This window comes from Ustilaginoidea virens, chromosome 4 (assembly GCF_000687475.1).
Source record: "Ustilaginoidea virens chromosome 4, complete sequence".
NCBI classification, from domain to species: domain Eukaryota; kingdom Fungi; phylum Ascomycota; class Sordariomycetes; order Hypocreales; family Clavicipitaceae; genus Ustilaginoidea; species Ustilaginoidea virens.
The window spans coordinates 4,522,353-4,534,699 of NC_057319.1; the positions used below are offsets into that span (position 1 = coordinate 4,522,353).

At 57.6% G+C, this 12,347-nt stretch overlaps 6 protein-coding genes across 6 annotated transcripts; 3 read left to right on the forward strand and 3 right to left on the reverse strand.

Annotated features, from left to right (window-relative positions):
- Positions 1-1,640: 1,640 nt before the first annotated feature.
- UV8b_05677 (uncharacterized protein) lies at positions 1,641-2,111 on the reverse strand (the record flags this gene model as incomplete). The annotated part of the gene is made up of 2 exons (XM_043143174.1): positions 1,641-1,802; positions 1,875-2,111. The coding sequence occupies 2 exons, from the start codon at positions 2,109-2,111 to the stop codon at positions 1,641-1,643; spliced, it is 399 nt and encodes a 132-aa protein (XP_042999107.1).
- Positions 2,112-3,401: 1,290 nt separating this feature from the next.
- On the reverse strand, positions 3,402-3,611 carry UV8b_05678 (uncharacterized protein; the record flags this gene model as incomplete). The annotated part of the gene is made up of 1 exon (XM_043143175.1): positions 3,402-3,611. The coding sequence occupies one exon, from the start codon at positions 3,609-3,611 to the stop codon at positions 3,402-3,404; it is 210 nt and encodes a 69-aa protein (XP_042999108.1).
- Positions 3,612-4,539: 928 nt separating this feature from the next.
- On the forward strand, positions 4,540-6,935 carry UV8b_05679 (uncharacterized protein; the record flags this gene model as incomplete). Its single annotated transcript, XM_043143176.1, has 3 exons — positions 4,540-5,316; positions 5,386-5,466; positions 5,550-6,935. The coding sequence occupies 3 exons, from the start codon at positions 4,540-4,542 to the stop codon at positions 6,933-6,935; spliced, it is 2,244 nt and encodes a 747-aa protein (XP_042999109.1).
- Positions 6,936-7,646: 711 nt separating this feature from the next.
- UV8b_05680 (beta-tubulin) lies at positions 7,647-9,471 on the forward strand (the record flags this gene model as incomplete). The annotated part of the gene is made up of 5 exons (XM_043143177.1): positions 7,647-7,658; positions 7,888-7,911; positions 7,980-8,102; positions 8,218-9,008; positions 9,075-9,471. 5 exons carry the CDS (start codon positions 7,647-7,649, stop codon positions 9,469-9,471), a joined length of 1,347 nt encoding a protein of 448 aa, XP_042999110.1.
- A 472-nt stretch (positions 9,472-9,943) lies between these two features.
- UV8b_05681 (uncharacterized protein) lies at positions 9,944-10,947 on the forward strand (the record flags this gene model as incomplete). Its single annotated transcript, XM_043143178.1, has 3 exons — positions 9,944-10,220; positions 10,368-10,481; positions 10,580-10,947. 3 exons carry the CDS (start codon positions 9,944-9,946, stop codon positions 10,945-10,947), a joined length of 759 nt encoding a protein of 252 aa, XP_042999111.1.
- A 241-nt stretch (positions 10,948-11,188) lies between these two features.
- Positions 11,189-12,277, reverse strand: UV8b_05682 (uncharacterized protein; the record flags this gene model as incomplete). The annotated part of the gene is made up of 1 exon (XM_043143179.1): positions 11,189-12,277. One exon carries the CDS (start codon positions 12,275-12,277, stop codon positions 11,189-11,191), a length of 1,089 nt encoding a protein of 362 aa, XP_042999112.1.
- Between the last annotated feature and the right edge of the window lie 70 nt (positions 12,278-12,347).

Here is a 12,347-nt window from a genome sequence, read left to right on the forward strand (position 1 = left end):
TGTCAACGTGACTTGGATGGGGCCGGCCAAGCGTGGCACCATACACGATGCCTGTAGCGCGAGCCTGGCCAGTGGGGCTCCAGGGGCGCTTTGCGCTGTCCAGGAAAGCAGCAACCTCCATGTATGTGGCTGGGGCGTCGGCCACAAGGCATTTGATTGATTGGACCAGAACCAGAACCCAGATTTAATTCCCGATTGCGCTTCGCCGTTTCGCCCAATGGAATCTGATGCCAAGCCAGGCTTGGCCCGGCTCCTCTCACGGCGGGGATTTCCACCGGCCGGGCCGCCCATAAGAGCTTGACGCGAGGGAACAAAGAGGTACGAGACCAAGGGGAAGCCGGGAGCCGGAAGCCGAATGGCACAGCTGGCGGCGGGGGTGCCATTCGCCATCGTCTGGGTTTCCATCTCGCATCCGGATCGCGTCACGCATCACAAGAGTCCCTGTACCACCGCCGACTTGCTCTTGCACCCCGGTTCTTCGACCTCTTGTTGGTGATGGTGACGGGGGGGGGGGGGGCCCCAAGGTCGTTTTGTCGGCGACGGAATCCGGGACTCGTGGAACAAGATTCCCGAACGCCATTGAACCCTTCTGACGCCTCGGGGCTCCGTGCCTGGCTCGCTCCTACGCAGGGCAACCTTTTTTGGGCACGGGGGCCATGCGAGGGTTATTTTCCCCCATCAAATGTCATCCTTTCTGCCTGCGTAGCTGACGGCGTACTACGTACATGGTGGACTTGGGGGATGCTAAGCGATCGGCGCAAGGAGGCGCCGGGCCCACCATTCCACAAAAAAAAATTAATAAAAAAACAGGTCCCTCCTCCTCATCCACCGGCCCGGCCTTTGGTTTCTGCTGCCAGGGGCAGCCGTGGAAGTCCTTGGTTGATGGTGCGACAACGGGGAGACACACGACGGATTGCTGCTTGTCCCGTCTCCTTGTCTGATGATCCCTCATCAGCACCGCGGGAACCCCCAAGCCCGGTTCTGCAAAGTGAGACAGCCGGGATCCTCTCGAGACGGGGTTACGTCGTCGTCGATGCATGTGTGCGTGTGTGTGTGTGTGTGTGTCACTGGCGCTCACGAAGCAGCAGCCCGTTCGTGCGGCGACACCTAAAACAACAACCTCTGTCCAGCGTCAGTCAGCCTTGCCCGTGTTGTGCTGTGCTGTGCTGTGCTGCTGCGCCAGGATTCAGTCTACCCTAGCATGATGTCAAGGCTTGAGGCTTGAGCGCCCAAAGTTGATGGCGCCGCCGCCACCCTTTCAACACAACGAACACAACGAACACAACGGGGCCACGGACAGCTTTCCCCCCCGCCCCAAACTGGCGACCTCCACTCACCCACGGCCAAAGGTCACACGGGAGTGGAACCTGAATTTGGCATCTGACCGAGGTTTTTCTCGCCCTTTGTTTTTTTCCTTGAAGCCGTCACGATTCAAGGCAGAAGCCGGCCCGCGTCGATGCCGCGCTAGACGGGCGGCGTCAGACGCTACACAGGATAGGGATAGGTAGGGCAAGTGGGAGCAAGTACGACGCTGAGAAGGGCTGATGTGTCGCGCCGTCATCACGCATCAGCCTATCGATACCTGCCATGGACGGACGCCTTGGCACGTTTCGGCAAACCCCCAGTGCCCCCAGTGTTGGTTATTGCTGCCAATACCGCAGGGCCTGCCGCCCTTGCGTGCCACGGATCCTCAGCATCAAGTCGTCGATGCGTGGCAACAAGCCTTCCCTTTCCCACAGCTCTGGTAGCCAATCAAGCATGCGGACACGAACCATGGACAGGTCTGTGCCACTGACGGGAGCCTGGAGGGACGAGCCAGTCAGTCACACATGGACATGGCTCGGGCGCTTCAAGCGCATCACGGCAGCCTATACTCGGCACTGCTGCCTGCGTGTAGTCTCGAGCATGATCCATCGTCCATGGCTGCCGGTGGTGCTGGCGCTGGCGCTGGCGCTGGTGCTGTGCTCGAGTAATGATGGCATGACCTTGTGCCCAGCAGCATCCTGGGGAACCAAAGGCAAATTGGGGCCTGCTCGGTGGACTTTGAAGGGCGGTGGCACCACATCATCATCGCTGGCTCTCTTCGACGGCGTCAGACTCCGTCTCCCCATCCCCAGCAGGGAGTGATGGAATGCCCGTTTCTATCCAGCAAGCAGGCTAGTCAGCATGCTTGATTGATTACTGGCCCGAGGGTGCAGCCCGGCGGCGTCGACTAATGCAGAGACGCTCGTCCTGACGCATCGATGACAGCAAAGACGGCGATTGCTAGGATGGCCGATCCAAGCTAGATCTGATCGCCATGTCATGTCTATTGGTGCATGTGGTGCTCAAGCAAGCTTCATGTTGCTTGGGCCAATCCGACAACGGAGCCGCAGTGTTGGAACTTTCCACTGTGGCTCGCCTGCGGGCTGGCACCAGCCCTTTCATTTAACAAGGCGGCCCGGGATGGCGTGCGCCCTGGACAGGGGGGGGGGGATTATATAGCAGAATTTTCGCAAAAGCAACAGGGGAAAAGGCCAAAAAAAAAAAAAAAAAAAAAGGGAGAAAAGAAATATATGAGGAAAAAGACAGGAGAAGGGCGACGCAGACGAAAAAAAGCAAGACCAGATAGATTCACCCCCGCTGCCATCATCACGTGGCTTTTGTTGCAGTCTTCCGTCTGGGCGGTGTAGACGTCGAGACTTCATGTTGCAACGCAGCGAACTGCCCGGCTGCTTCACTGTTGCGGCGACAGCTTACTGAATTGAATGAATGGCTCATGTTGTGCTCGGGCAACTTCCTATCCGCTGACCTGCGCCGCGCCTGCGACCAGATCGATCTGCCGGGCAAAGAAAACGCCCTGGTTATTCATGTTACCCGTCACTACAGCTCACGGCACGGAGAGCTTCGCTTTACTCCGTGCATACCTCGCAGCCTGGTACCTTGGCTTGGTGGCTCATCGGATGATCTGACAGGATCGGCAGGGCTCCACAAGGGAGGCGCACGCCCCACTGGCGGATTCTGCCATACTGTGCATGTGCACTCCGTACGCTGCAGCTGCAGATGGTTGTCTGTCGTTGGCACTTTGTCGAATCTTGATTTGCACCAGCAATGCATGCCTGGCTCGGAGTTTCGGATCCAGGTCGAAAAGAGGTCCCGACCGAGGCAAAACCTGTGCATGTCTGTCAATGCCAATGTTTGATGCGACGTGTCGGAGGCGAGCCCGGTTTCCAATCTGCGACATGTCTGGCACTAGGCACTGTGCACCCCGTACTGTGTATGGCGTGCCGGGGTTATTGTATTGTGCATCTGATTTGCTGCACCTGGGGGACCCATCTTTCTACATGCTTCAAGCTGCCCATTCCCAACGCCATGATATTTGTTTCATTGCTACTGGAAGTGTCTCTGATGGCATCTAGTGCCTAGGCTCTGGCTACCTTGTAACCATCGTGTTGCTCCGCAGGTGATGAGCCGTTCAGTCTGACGCACAGGGCGGCTGGCACCTGATTGGATGCCCCCAACGTCTTGGCAACGTCAGTCCACTCCACTGAGGCTGAGAACTTTCCGAGGGAGGATGACGACGACTTGGCTCGCTCCTCCGTACCAATCATCTTGGCTAGCGCGGCATGCATCTTGAGGTGCTTCCTCTTTCGGCCATTCTGGAGTCGTCCGTTCTGCGCGAGTCGGGCTCACAGAAAAAGAAACCCTCGGTTCGGGCTCTAAGCCCGTAACCCTTTGTCGTGAATCTTTGTCGTCCTACGCGATATCGCACAACGGACAACGGACAACGGCACGGTGCAACTTGATTGGCCTGCTTACCCTGGGTCGTCTGCCAATGGGTGGGTCGCCAGTTGGCCCTTAGCCGTCTCCAGTGAACCACTGGTCACCACTGTCAGCGCTAACCAGGGGAAGCCATCCTTGTACTCCGTACTGACACCGTGTGGGAATGGCTTCTGTGGAATAATGTGAGGATCGCTTCTGGCGAGGTCCGTTTGGCCTTGTCACTGGGACTACGTATTGTACGCATGAGATGGGTCGGTTTTGTCTTCGCAGTCCCACCGTTCTCTGTTTCTCCTTTTCTTAGGTTGGATGGGAAGGGATGGGAAGACTGGCCCCAAATCTCAAGTTTCAAAAGTACCCCTGCGGTAGTGATGCCGTGACCGCTAAAGAGGCGGCAGAAAAAGCAATCCAATCCCTTGACTCTTTCCATGCTATTGCGCTGTTGATGACTGGCACCCTTAGGGTGAGCAAGCGGCTGGTCTGCTGAGCAAGGATGAAGAAGCATCAAACATCACCAGCTCTGACCTGTACAGGGTAAGTGGCGTGACCAAACTTTTAGCGGGGTACGGCAAAACTCCAGAGCTGCAGAGTTCGACATGGCAAAATAGTGGTCGTCGGTGACAGCAACCAGCCACGTGCCACGAGACATCCTCCATCCTCCATCCTCCAGACCCGACGTCATTCGCACCAAGCTGCACAGAGTCACCAAGCCCGAGATTCGAGAGGGAGAACAAGTGGCAAACCTCGACCGTCCTTCCTCACCCTCCCTCGGCGCCAAAGATGGAAGCCGACATCAGAGCTGTCCTGCCAAACATCGACCCGGTCGTCTCGGACTACTCGGTGGGGTATTTGACGCACGCCTCGACGGCCTGGACCGACGAAGAAGAGCTGTCGCCGCTGACTGCGGCCGCTTCCGCCATCACCGAGCTTTTGCTCTCGGCTTCTGGAGAGTTCGACCCCGGCATCGAGGAAAAGGTCAAGCAGCTGGTGGAGAAATGGGTCGGCAGGTACGCCGAAGCAAACGGCGGCCAGAGGGCAGGGCCGTCGCTGGTAAAGAGACTGGACCAAACCATCCAAGTGAGCACACAGCGCAACATGTCCTCAACCTTGGCCGTGGCAACTGGCGGTGTCGACCTGGAGTCTGCAAATGCCCGCAAGGTCGAGTCCAAAGTCGATCGCAAGAAGCTCGAAAAGGCAGAGCGCAAGATTGCCGCCAAGCAGCAGAAAAAGACTTTCAAGACCGTCGAATACGAAGCGTCCCGCCTGCTGGACCAGCCGCAAGACGCACAATCCTACGAAGAGTTTTACATGGCAGTCAATCCCCTGCAGATTGGAAGCTCTGGAGCCAACAAGAGCAAGGACGTCAAACTGGACAATATCGACGTGTCCATAGGCGGCAACAGAATTCTCACGGATACCACTCTCACCCTGGCGTACGGCCATCGCTACGGTTTGGTCGGTAACAACGGTGTCGGTAAATCCACGCTCTTGCGCGCGCTCTCCAGGAGAGAAGTTGCCATACCCACGCACATTTCTATTCTGCACGTGGAACAAGAGGTTAGATCCTGTGCAATGCAAAAGCCCTTTTGGGCGACGGCGACGGCGACGGCGCTGACCATCCACTAGATCGCCGGAGACGACACCACTGCACTGCAAGCCGTTCTCGACGCAGATGTTTGGCGCAAAGTTCTCCTGAGAGAACAAGATGTAAGCCCCGCGCCGCTCTCTGCCCACCTTCCCCTCCTCCTCCTCCGAAGAACAAACAACGGCATTCTTACTCTTGGCTGCAGGAACTTACTGCTGCCCTGGCCGACCTGGAAGCCCGTCGTGCCCCCCTGGCCGATACCTCCGCCGACGCCGCCAAGCTCGATCTCGACAAGGAAGCCAAGGACGGAAAACTGGGAGAGATTCAAGCCAAACTGGCCGAGATGGAATCCGACAAAGCAGAATCGAGAGCGGCGAGTATTCTGGCTGGTCTTGGCTTCTCGCCCGAGAGGCAACAATTCGCCACCAAAACCTTCTCCGGTGGTTGGAGAATGCGTCTGGCGCTTGCCCGTGCCCTGTTTTGCGAGCCCGACCTGCTTCTGCTCGACGAACCGTCCAACATGCTGGATGTCCCCTCCATCACCTTCCTCTCCGGATACCTGCAAAGCTACACCAGCACCGTGCTCGTCGTTTCTCACGACAGGGCGTTTTTGAACGAGGTAGCCACGGACATAATCTACCAACACTCGGAACGACTGGACTACTACCGCGGCGCCAATTTCGACTCCTTTTACGCAACGCGCGAGGAGCGAAAGAAGATTGCCAAGAAGGAATACGAAACTCAAATGGCTCATCGAGCCCATCTCCAAGCCTTCATCGACAAGTTCCGCTACAACGCTGCCAAGTCTTCCGAGGCGCAGTCCCGCATCAAGAAGCTGGAAAAGATGCCGGTCCTGACCCCGCCCGAGTCAGAGTACAGCGTCAAGTTTACGTTTCCCGACGTGGAGAAGCTTTCACCCCCGATCATTCAAATGTCCGAGGTGTCCTTTGGTTTTACCGGAGGCGAGCCTCTGCTGCGGAACGTGGACCTGGACGTCCAGCTGGATTCTCGCATCGGCATCGTGGGTCCCAACGGTGCTGGCAAGACAACGATTCTCAAGCTCCTCATTGGCAAGCTGCAAGTAAACACCGGCATAGTGACGGCGCATCCTCGCCTGCGGATAGGCTTTTTCGCCCAACACCACGTCGATGCTCTTGACCTGAGCGTAAGCGCAGTCAGCTTCATGGCCAAAACCTATCCTGGAAAGACGGATGAGGAGTACAGAAGGCAGCTGGGAGCGTTTGGCATCACCGGCACGACCGGCCTGCAGAAGATGGCGTTGCTTTCAGGCGGCCAAAAGTCAAGAGTAGCGTTTGCCTGCATCGCCATCACCAACCCTCACATCCTCGTGCTCGACGAGCCGTCGAATCATCTGGATATCGAAGCCATGGATGCCCTTGCAGAAGCTCTCCAGGCTTTTCAAGGCGGCGTCCTCATGGTATCACACGACGTCACCATGTTGCAGATGGTGTGCACGTCCCTATGGGTCTGCGACAAGGGCACGGTTGAAAAGTTTGATGGCGACGTGCAGGCTTACAAGAAGAAGATATCAGCTCAAGCTGACGCAGCAGGTGTCGTCAAGGCCCATTAGACAGTGATGCGTGATGCGATGGAGGGTGCCAGTAACGAGTCAAAACAGTTTGTAGAGATAGCACGGGCACGTATTTACCCGCTACCGGCACTATTTTCTCGACATCATTTTGGTGGAATTTCCCGCTGATATGGCAGATGCTCTGGATGAGGATGGACCGATGATGATGATGGCGGTGCTTGACAATCCCGCTGCCACCGGAGGGTTGCCCGATAAGCCAAGCTAACGTCGATTCTATTTTCTGATACTCGTCTGCATCAATTACCAACGGCAAGGAGGATATGTTTGTTTGCAGAAGCGAGCATCTTACATTCGTACATGTTATAGTAGCACAGGTTGGCCCCAACTTTCCATCCGTCACGTCACATTTCATCTTTTTTTCCCCCTCGATTTCGACAGCCAGTAATGTCGGGTGCCTGAATTACCGCCTTTCCGCTTCGGGCAACGGCCCCAAGGCACGGACCACGGTGCGAGAACAAGCGAAAGTGAGCGCCCCGCACCTCCCTTTCAGGTGTCTGGCGGTGAACCGACCTGGCAATTCATCTCCCAAACGAAAATAACCCTCCCACCTCGACTTGACCTCCCTTGCCCTCTCCCTTTACACATCTACGGACCCGTGAAGCCGAAGCCTCGTCCAGCTCTCGCGAAAAGAACGACATCCCATTTTCTCGAGTAGTACGCACATAAGCTCCAAGACGATTTCTTGTCAACATGCGTGAGATTGTGAGTTTTCCCTGCATTTCCTTGGAACCCCCTTCCTGGACGCGTTCCAATGTTTGAGCCCCCCCCTTATTTTCAACACCTCCCCCCCCCTCTCTTCCTCGAGCTATGTAGGATCAGTTCATTCCTCGGCTCGTCGCTCGTCGTACCCGAGCAAGCATTGCGCGAGATAAAGTAGACAATGAGAAAAAAAAACCAGAATTGGCTGACATTATTTTCCTCGTTTCCACAGGTTCACCTCCAGACCGGTCAATGCGTAAGTGCCGGAATCATCTCGAGACAACGCGACAACGACATGTTGGGGGGCTCACATTTTCCGGACAGGGTAACCAAATCGGTGCCGCTTTTTGGCAAACCATCTCTGGCGAGCATGGCCTCGACAGCAATGGCGTTTACAATGGCACTTCTGAGCTTCAGCTCGAGCGTATGAGCGTCTACTTCAACGAGGTGAGTGCTCGATACCCCAGCCCTGCTCACTTCACTCTTTTTGTGACAGCTCATCCACCGGCTATCAGGGCCTTTTTTGACGCAGCACAAATCAAGTACTAACGAGTCCGACTAGGCCTCCGGCAACAAGTATGTTCCTCGCGCCGTCCTCGTCGATTTGGAGCCTGGTACCATGGATGCCGTCCGCGCCGGTCCTTTTGGTCAACTGTTCCGTCCGGACAACTTCGTTTTCGGCCAGTCCGGTGCTGGCAACAACTGGGCCAAGGGCCACTACACTGAGGGTGCCGAGCTGGTGGACAATGTTTTGGACGTGGTGCGTCGTGAGGCTGAAGGCTGCGACTGCCTCCAGGGCTTCCAGATCACCCACTCTCTCGGTGGTGGCACTGGTGCCGGCATGGGCACCTTGCTCATCTCCAAGATCCGCGAGGAGTTCCCCGACCGAATGATGGCCACCTTCTCTGTCGTCCCCTCTCCCAAGGTCTCCGACACCGTCGTTGAGCCCTACAACGCCACCCTTTCCGTCCACCAGCTCGTTGAGAACTCGGACGAGACTTTCTGCATCGACAACGAGGCTCTGTACGACATTTGCATGCGTACCCTCAAGCTGGCCAGTCCTTCTTACGGTGACCTGAACTACCTGGTCTCCGCCGTCATGTCCGGCGTCACAACCTGTTTGCGATTCCCCGGCCAGCTCAACTCTGATTTGCGCAAGCTGGCTGTCAACATGGTTCCTTTCCCTCGTCTTCACTTCTTCATGGTTGGCTTCGCGCCCCTGACCAGCCGTGGTGCCCACTCTTTCCGAGCCGTCAGCGTTCCGGAGCTCACCCAGCAGATGTTTGACCCCAAGAACATGATGGCTGCTTCCGACTTCCGAAATGGTCGCTATCTGACTTGCTCGGCCATTTTGTAAGTTTTCTTCTTCTTCTTCGTTTGTTGGCCCCCCCCTTTCATCGACTGACCCGATGTCTGTAGCCGCGGCAAGGTTGCTATGAAGGAGGTTGAGGACCAGATGCGTAACGTGCAGAACAAGAACTCGACCTACTTTGTCGAGTGGATCCCCAACAATATCCAGACGGCTCTCTGCGCCATTCCTCCTCGTGGCCTCAAGATGTCTTCCACCTTTATCGGCAACTCCACCTCCATCCAGGAGCTCTTCAAGCGCGTTGGTGAGCAGTTCACCGCCATGTTCCGTCGCAAGGCTTTCTTGCATTGGTATACTGGTGAGGGAATGGATGAAATGGAGTTCACCGAGGCCGAGTCCAACATGAACGACCTTGTCTCCGAATACCAGCAGTACCAGGACGCTGGCATTGATGAGGAGGAAGGGGAATATGAGGAGGAGGCCAATGCCGAAGAGACTTTGGAGTAGGAAAACTTGTAACGTTAATGCGCTCAGCCAGTTTTTTTTTTTTTTTTTTTTTTTTTGCCTGTTTTTTCGAGGCAAGCACCAGCTTTCTTAAAATATACTAGGGGGTTTGCAATAGCTACATTCTCCAGGGTGGGTGTTGAAGCACGGCATTGCTAGCTAGTGAGCGACGCCCGCCTGAAGCATGAAATTGCGGCAAACTTTGACAATCAATATTGATGGGTAAAATAGCAATCTGATGGACCAAAAAAATCGAGACTCCCTGTCCCCTAAAGGCGTCGTAGGCATGAGCCCCATGTTTCCGACAAGCTTGCGAGTCTGTTCCGGGCACTTGCGCACGTGACATGCCTTACGTCAGCTCCCGACTCCCGTTCCACTCTTGGAGGCTTCACCACCTCGAGAGTACGAGCTATGACTTTGCGACCTCGCAGACCAGACCCCGTTGACCTCGTTGAGCCAACAGGGAGGCGACCCAATGGCTTCGAAATTCCGCCCGGCTGGGTCCCGAGCCTTGGAAAATGCGCTTCGCGCATGTCGAACAGCGCCTGTGCCTACATGTCCAGCACTGGCGCAGCAGGCCGTGGCAGAACGGCAGTTTTCGACCACGACGCAGCGGCCCTCGAAGCTGGGGCGGACGCCAATCACCATTCCCACGGGCGTGGAACTGTCACTGAGTGACTTGAAGCGAACCAAAATCGCGACTTCGTACAAACCCGTCGTTACGAGGACAATTACGGTCGCAGGACCCCTCGGTAGGTTGCAACGACGGCAAAGCCCCACAACCATCACGGGGGACCATCTCCTTTCCCCCCATCCCATGGTGTTCCCTCCCTCCATTTTGGGGCACCTTGGGGGCCACATGACAAGAGAAAAAACGCCGCTCACCGAAACCGCAACAGGAACACTGAACCTCGACGTGCCCGCGTTTGTGAGGCTGCAGCAAGACGCGCAAAACAAGACGGCCCTGCTGAGCGTGGAGGATGCCAACATCAGGCAGCAGAGGGAGATGTGGGGTACGTTTCATGTTTTTCCTTTTGCCTGTTTCGGTTTTCGGTTTTCATCCTGCACCAAGAGGGAGGGGTTTTTCTAACGGCGGTTTTCTTCCGGGCAGGGACTTCGTGGGCGTACCTGACAAACTACATCATGGGGGTGTCGGAGGGCCACACGGCCATCCTGCGCCTGGTGGGCGTCGGGTACCGAGCGTCGGTGGAGCCGAGAGTCGCCAAGGAGGAGTACCCCGGGCAGAGGTTTCTCTGCCTGAAGCTGGGGTACACGCACCCCGTCGAGGAGGGCATTCCGCAGGGCGTCAAGGTGACGGTGGCGTTGCCGACGAGGGTGCTGCTGGAGGGGACGGACCGCGAGGTGATCAAGTCGTTTGCCGGGCGGGTGCAGCAGTGGCGGCCGCCGGAGCCGTACAAGGGCAAGGGGGTGTTTATCGACGACCAGACCATCAAGCTGAAGCAGAAGAAGATCAAGTAGGGGGGGCATTGTCGTGGAGAAGAATCTGCGTGGGCGGAGTCGTGGGCGACTGGGCGGGTGCTCGAGAGAAATTCCGGCATGTATAGAGATGGACGAGTGATGTGCGTGTACCATATATCAACAACTCTGGCTGCATTTTTGCATTTTCTTGCTGGTGCTACTCAGGGATGGAGGAAGAAGAACCCGAGGCATGGAGACATTACGACCCCCCCCCCTTTTTTTTTTTTTTTTTTTTTTTTTTTCATGGGTGGCCTCTTTCATCAATCTTCAGCACCTCCTGGACAACCCTCAGAACCTCGTCGTGAACCCCCACGGGCGCCGCCACGACACCCTTGTTGTTCGCAAGCGTCCTGCCGCGGGCAAAGTCTAGCCTCTTGCCGTAAACATCCGTGACCTGACCGCCCGACTCCCTCACAATCAGGTCCCCCGCTGCGTGGTCCCAGATCTTCTCCTGGTACGTGGCGCTCGCAGGCAGCCGGAGATAGATGTCGCCGGCGCCGCGAGCGATGGACGCGTACTTGGCCTGGCTGTCCATGCGGACGCTGGGGCGCGTGATGCCCAGCTTCTCGGCGATGAGGGCCTGCTCGTCATGGGCCGAGTGGCCCGCCTCGACCGACTCGCAAAAGGTAGCCTCGGCCAGGTCGGCGACGGGCCGCATGCCGATGCGCCTGCTGTCCGGCGACAGGGCGGCGGCGGTCAGGGGCCGGCTGTCGGCGCCCTCGTGCTCGACGGCCGAGAAGAGCACGCCCCTGCCCCGGTCGGTCTGGTTGGACCCCACGTCGCCGGCGAGGCGGGCGGCATCGTCCAGCGGCAGGTTGGGGCAGCCGAGAACCCCGACGCGGACGTGCCCGTCGACCATCAGGCCCAGGCAGACGGCGTACTGGCCGCCGCGCAGGAAGCCCTTTGTGCCGTCGATGGGGTCAATGGTCCAGACGCGACCCGCGGGGCCGCCGGGGCTGTTGCCCAGGTCGATGAGCCGCAGCATCGAGTCGACGTCGGCGACGGGCCCGCCGAGGGTGCGCTCCGCCGCCTCGTCGTCCAGCCGCGTGTCCCCGACGAGGGCCCAGATGGTTTCGCAGAGGTGCGCGTCGCGCCTGAGCTGGGCGGCCTCCTCCTCGGCCACGATGGCGTCCTGGGGGAAGTTGTGCTGGAGGGCGGCGATGATGAGGGCCTGCGCGCCAAAGTCGCCAATGGTGACGGGGGACTTGTCGTTCTTGTCAACCGTCCCCTTTGCCTTTTCGCGGAACACGCGCTTGGTGAGGAGGGTGGCTCGCTGGACGGCGAGCTGGGCGACGAGCAGCTCGCGCGAGTACGAGGGGGACGCCGCCATGGCGGAGGCGAGGTGGCCGAGACGAGGGAGCGCCCGAGTCGGAGAAATGGCGAGAGCGGCTTGCGGGAGA